General features: G+C 40.9%; 1 protein-coding gene across 1 annotated transcript; it reads right to left on the bottom strand.

Annotated features, from left to right (window-relative positions):
• Nucleotides 1-834: 834 nt before the first annotated feature.
• Nucleotides 835-4,255, bottom strand: PPDPFL (pancreatic progenitor cell differentiation and proliferation factor like). The gene is made up of 5 exons (XM_010401191.4): nucleotides 4,148-4,255; nucleotides 3,966-4,062; nucleotides 2,917-3,006; nucleotides 2,732-2,831; nucleotides 835-2,303 (listed from the first exon to the last, which is right to left on the bottom strand). Exons 2-5 carry the CDS (start codon nucleotides 4,018-4,020, stop codon nucleotides 2,291-2,293), a joined length of 258 nt encoding a protein of 85 aa, XP_010399493.1. The 5' UTR covers nucleotides 4,021-4,062; nucleotides 4,148-4,255; the 3' UTR covers nucleotides 835-2,290.
• Nucleotides 4,256-6,322: the final 2,067 nt, after the last annotated feature.

Here is a 6,322-nt window from a genome sequence, read left to right as displayed (position 1 = left end):
TGCAGCCCTTTATTTGCAAGCATTTTCATCTCCCATTTACCCAAATCCTCTCAGGAGTTTGTAATAGCAACATTGGCTATTAATTAATGGAGCTGGTTCATTGCATACTTTGAAGAACTGGCACAAATCATTATGAGTTGACAGGGATGCTGCCCAAATGCTGAGCTGATCACAGTAAAAGAGGATGTGGATGGCATGAGGACACCTCTCTAGAGCAGAGGTTTCTGTCACATTGATGCCATTGCAAAAACAAGTCATTCATAGAGCCTAAGCAGATGAAAGCAAACAATATGCAGCCTTCATCCCCTCACCACTCCCTGAAAAATAACTGTGTTTTGGTTTGGAGGGTTTTTTGTGGGTCTTAAAAGCTTATCAGCTCTTTAAGCCTGTTCTGCACCCCGCTTTTTTGGCTCTATAAGGACAGAAGCAGCTTAAGCTCAATGAGTAATATGGAAACTTGTCACTTCTTTTCCACAGTGTTTCCTGAATCTGGTATTTCACATGTATAATAATTATAGGCCTACAGCATCTCTTTATTCTGTGATTTCAAGCACCTTCAAAGAGAGTCACAATCACAACTTGCAAATATCATGTTGTCTTTTTCTCTTCCTTTAAAACATGATCTTATAGAAAAAGGTGTTAAGGGCTTTTTCGTAGCTTGCACTCCTTTTTTAACTCACATCAGACCTTGAAGTCATTAAAGGAAGAATGTGATGCACACACGCCAAAAAAAACAACAGGAAAATAAATACATATTTAAAAAATGAAACCCAAACCAACACACCAATTGCACCACAGGCAACATGGAACGCCAGCTTGGTTTTGGAGGCCAAAAACAAGTCATGATTAAATCTTTATTAATAAAAAAATCTTAGTATAAAAAGAGTCATTCTGTACACTTAGAGAAAGGACAAAGATGAAACTATACAATAGCAGTAAAGTAAGACACAAGTCAATTTAAAGACCCTTGAAATCATGTTTTCAGAATTATGCTCTTTTCTGTTGTCATCTGCTATGCATCTATTGTCTCCACCAAGACCATAAGCTTCCTGAAGCAGCCACTTAATACACCTTGGAGTTATGCATAACCGTGACAACCATTAATCTATAATAAAAATATGTTGGCTACATTAATGTTTGCTATTGTTAGTTCAACCAGCGACGGAAAAATATTCATCACGTTTATTGATAGCACATCAAAAAGTTGCATAGATACTTATCAAAAACGTTATCATCCAGCTAAATACTTGTTATTTTCCATAATCCCTGATGCATTTCAGTCATGCCCAATAGAATAAACAATCTATATACTAATTAGCTTCATTTAGTCTTCAGCATTGCAATGTTATAGTAGCTTTTAAGAGCATGAGAAAGGATAACAACAATAATGTGATTACTTTGAGTGGAATCCTTTGTCAGATCTAGCCCATAACTAATCTGACAGCAGAATATTGATAGAATTAGTCGCTTAGGAGCAAGTAGCTCTTTAAGCCACAACAAAGCAGGCAGAAGAAATCTAAAAAGAACTAGCAGTTAAGTATCAACTCTGATTAAGGTTGCTCTTCGCCTTGAAAGAGGTCAGTGTCCATTAGGATTACTGGTTTCTTGTGTATCTCCTCTATTCTGTCCTCAAATACCAGCATACACAGGTAGGAGTGAAAGTTGTACCTGGGTATTTGAAGTTGGGATCTATGCACCCTGCTTGATCAAAGAACCCAAACTGATTATTGCTTCTTCATCTAATTGGGCTTTCCAAAAGCAATGCTGTTGACAAGGATTCTTGTAAACTTACACCCTGTAACTGGTACACAAATACTGGATGAAAGACATGTGCCACACAGCAATCCTACTCTGGATTATAGATCTGAATCTTGTTTACATCACTGTGACTGCCCACAGAGCTGGTACCTTAAAGGTAACCTAACTGAATCACCTATTGCAAAGTCACTCAATACACATCTTCCTCCTAAACCTATGATGCCTTATTTTTGCTGACACTTTTCTCTAATTATTCAAGTAAGTCATCAGGATGTTTAATCCTGGAAACTTCCATTAGAGAGACATCTCAAATTATGGCAAATCTGGAAAGAACACGGTAGGCCATGGATATGTCCATTAAGCAATATCATTTTAGCTACTGACAAGTATTTTGAAAATACACTTTTCCACTCTCCTAAAGGTTTTGTTTTCTTCTTGCAGCTGAACCCACACGCAAGGAAGACCTCAAGCCTCTTGGAAAAACAAGTCTGTACGTAGCATCTCAGTAAGAAAAGCCATCACGCTGTCCTTTTCAACTGTTGGTACTGAAGAAATATATATAAAAAGGTTATAAGTAAAATCTTCATTGTATTTACCTCAAAGATATTTATTTATCTGCCTAAGTATTTTTGAATGCATTCTGTTCAGCTTTTTAACATAATGTAAAATGGCCAAACTGTATAAATGGGTGTGCAAGTTCTATAGGTAGATTATTAAATAAACATCACCATAGATGTGAAACAGCAACAGGCACTAACACCTGCATAATGCAAAGTAGCATATGAGTTCATTTGTTAAAATGAAAACATGGAAAGGTACTATAGCCTTACACTTGATACGTATTTTACTTAAGTCATCAAAACAGCATTGCAACCCACCAGATGGTTTTAGCTGATTATAACTTGTTTACTAACACTTTTACCAAAAGGAAAATTAGCAAGGAAGTTATTCCCACTGTTGTAAAAAAACTCACCTGCTTGCTGAGAGTGTTTTTCTGCCAACAGCTGGTGGAGAGGGTTCACTATGGAAGAAGCTTTTTATCCACCAATATTTATCAACTAACTCAGGTAACCCTGCCAAAGGCGAAAAGCCCACAGCATTAGATACTGGGTGAATAACAGGAAAAACTGAAAACTGTTTCAAAGAAGGGAACAATACCATGCAATGCTTTGTCCTGGTCTGTGATGTTCACAGCATCTGAAGAGCAGGAGGAGCTGGAAGAAACACTGGATTCTGAGCTCAGTCTTGCTGTTTGTGGAAAACAGAGACACACGTAACGAAAAGAAAAAAAAGCTTTGAGAGAGTGCACTATATGTCAGGAGATTTTCAGACATGCTCATATCTCAGAGGAAACAATTTCACTGAGCTACAGAGTGTAACTTCTATACTATATACCCTGTTCTACTCAGTCCTTTTTATAAGAACTTTTATATCAGTTTCTCTCTCACTCTGCTTACTCTTCCCTTAAAAGCATACTGAGATCCATCCGCATAACTTTCACTGAAATCAGTGACAAAACTTAATATCATGGCCACACTGCTATCAAGACAAGCAAGTACATCCTTGAACATTCAAGTCCACAACACCCCAATTGCAATACTTTCCCCTGAGACACAACTAAATACTACACTTGCACTAGTGTCCATCCTGGAGCTAGGAGTCCTAATACACCACATATACTCTCAAAGCAATGATTATTTCACATAGTTAGAAACAGAAATGTGAATTGATTTTGTATTGTGTCTAAACTTGCAAAATAAATAGGAAGTACAGGTAGGAATCATGGCTTGCTAGGCTAGCACTTTTTCTAGGTCACATTTTATAACCAAACATACATGTATATGCATATATAGGATAACTCTAATAATCCTAAATAGAGTAAAAAAAAAAAAAAAAAGAGAAAAGGTAGATGAATAACCAGAAGCAGGCACTCATTAAAAGTGAAGTTCCATGATAGGAAAAACTCTCCAAGAAATTAAAAACTACTAAAGACAAGTCTTTGCCCCCAGCTCATCCAGACATCACCTGAAACACATTCTGACACTTTTCCTGAGTGCCAACAACCCGGACAGTTTCTCGGGAGAGGCTCGGGGGGCTCAGCCTCCCTCCAGAGTCGCTCCCCAGGCAGAGAGAAGGGAAGAGGGGAGAGAAGGGCGGGGGGTGTGTCTGGGGTCAACACGCAGCTCCCGGCCGCGCCGAGCACTCACTTCTGTAGTACTGGTTCTTGGCCAGGAGGCAGCCGGCGGAGGGGACGGAGGCCATAGCAGCGACACAACGGGGAATGCGCCTGTCTCCGGGAGAAGCCTGCGGGGGAAAGGATGCGCTGTGCCGGGGAACAGGCTGCGCCCGGCGCGGGAAGCGGTGCCGCTGCCCCGTCCCTGCGGCTCACCTGGTGTCCCAGGGAAAGCGGCGGCCGAGAGGCAGAAATGGGACCCCGCTCCGCAGCGAGCGCCGCCGGGCCCCGGGCCGCTCTTTATGGGACGCGGCGGGCGGCTCCCCCCGGCCGGGGGCGGTGGCACAGGAGGGACGGGAGGGAGGGGACAAGAGGGGATGGAGCCTTCGGCTGCAGCCGCCCAGCCCCTGCCCGGCGCCGCCCGGGACAGTTCGCGGCGGATCCCGCGTTGGCCCCCTCGGTCCTTGTCCCTGCGGGTCATCTCAGAGCACATCTCTGGAGTGCCTCAGGCGGCACTACGGGCTGCTGCGTTATTCTCTTCCCTGTGAGGAATGGGAAGAGCTGGGTGAAGCAGACAGGCGCCTGTTTGGGTAAAGACTTTTGTTCAGAAATGCGAACGTGGCTGTGCATATACACTAATTTCTTTAATGAAGCCAAAGGAATGATCTCCACTCTCATGGTAATGAGCAAAACCTGTGATCGTGTAGTCTTGGTAAAATTAGAACGAAGTCCAAGATAGATCACAAAACTACTTTTACCTTCCTGAGATAAATGCAAAAGTCCTTTACATTGTTGTAATCATATAGCATGGCAAAACTAGTCCAACAGTGTGTGTCCTCATCTTTCAGAACTGTCAACAGAAAAAGTAACAAAACAGCTTTGTCTGTTTGATTTGCTCCGCCTCCACGACAAAATTTCTTATACTTTTTTTTTTTCTAGCAGGAACTATGGGTAAGAACACAGACATGTAGTGTGTGTAACACCATGTTACTGTCACACGTCTGCTTGAATAGTGCATTCTATTTCAGATGATAAGGACATAGCTCATAATATCTCCCAGCACATTTGTAAGGGTGTAAACCACACTCCAGGGAAAATGCCTCTAAAACATTATACACACAGAGCATTTGTAACAGGTAAGCAGAGTGTATTTTCATAGGCCTTTTTGCTGATGTGCTGTCAGAGTCTTGACAATGTGGTGGTCTCTCCTGAGCAAAGATTGAAGGCTCATCACTGAGAAATCTGCAAGATGGACACACGAAATACTTTGCAGATGAGTTTGTAGCAAGCACTAGCACCAGTTACCCCATATGTTTATCTTGTTACGTAAAAAGGCACCGTAAGAGTAATAGTACTACTTTTTTTGTTGCAGCTTCTTGTTTATGGATACCTAAATGCATTAGCTTGTTAATACTATTAGCTATTAGCTCATTGTATCAGTCACCTCCTTTCCTGCCTTAATAATCAATTTCCATCTTCAGTCTTGTTCTATTTGAGGGCAATAAACTTCTGCAACACCTCATTTGTTTTTGTCACCTTAAATTCCCTCACACTGAGCACTCTGCTAAATTGTCAGATCCATTGCTGAAAGAAGAGAAGCTTCTCCCCAAAGAGGCATGGGCAATGCTTGTCTTGGGCTGTGAGGGTGGACATGTGTAGTCCTCCTGTAGTCCTAGGGCACTGTGTCCTAGACAGAGCTAATAACACTGTCATTTAATGTATCTTCTTTTCTCTTTCTGCTTTAAAATCCTGTTTTAATCTACTCATAGGTTTGTCAAGGACATTATCAAAAAAGCTGTTTAGCTCTAACATGCCCATGGTGTAGGCTTTGTATTTGGCAAGAACACAGAAATAAGTAGCTCTCTTGCAAACCTCACAAATATCCATCCATTTCAGAGCTGTGCCAAAATACTCAGGAACTGTGGAACACTAGGTCTGTAAAATTTTCTGTTGTTTCACTGCTGTGTGTATAATATTTGACTGTATCATTTAGCATATATGGTCATTTACCACTTTTGTTTTGGAGCCCTGTTTAATGCACTGGAATAGAAAGTACTTATTTAATGAGAAGTTTTCCACTATTTCTCTCACTTAATCCATCATTATGTCCTATCTGTTGTATTTTCCTCTAATAAGAATACAGAATCCTCTGAATATAGAGCTGCAGGTCTCACCAGTGTTTTTTCTTGCATGGTCATTCTGGCAGACTGTTTCTAAAATGCTGGCACAATTATTCTAAAGTATTGCTACAAAACCAAGGTATATTATTATCTTAAGCTAACAAGAGGGTATTCTGAGATCCAAAGGAGTTAAGATACAAATATCCACAAAGCTTACATGTCTCATATGAGAGCAGTTTAGGACTTTATTTTTTTTAGAACTACTGAGCAC

This window comes from Corvus cornix, chromosome 2 (genome assembly GCF_000738735.6).
Source record: "Corvus cornix cornix isolate S_Up_H32 chromosome 2, ASM73873v5, whole genome shotgun sequence".
NCBI lineage: Eukaryota > Metazoa > Chordata > Aves > Passeriformes > Corvidae > Corvus > Corvus cornix.
This window is presented reverse-complemented; position numbering and strand designations above follow the sequence as displayed.

Coding starts and splice junctions, on each gene's coding strand:
- PPDPFL (XM_010401191.4), bottom strand. CDS start 4,020: ATGGCCTCCGTCCCCTCCGCCGGCTGCCTCCTGGCCAAGAACCAGTAC. Junction 3,007..3,965: donor CAAGAACCAGTACTACAGAA/GTGAGTGCTCGG, acceptor TTCCACAAACAG/CAAGACTGAGCTCAGAATCC. Junction 2,832..2,916: donor CCAGGACAAAGCATTGCATG/GTATTGTTCCCT, acceptor CGCCTTTGGCAG/GGTTACCTGAGTTAGTTGAT.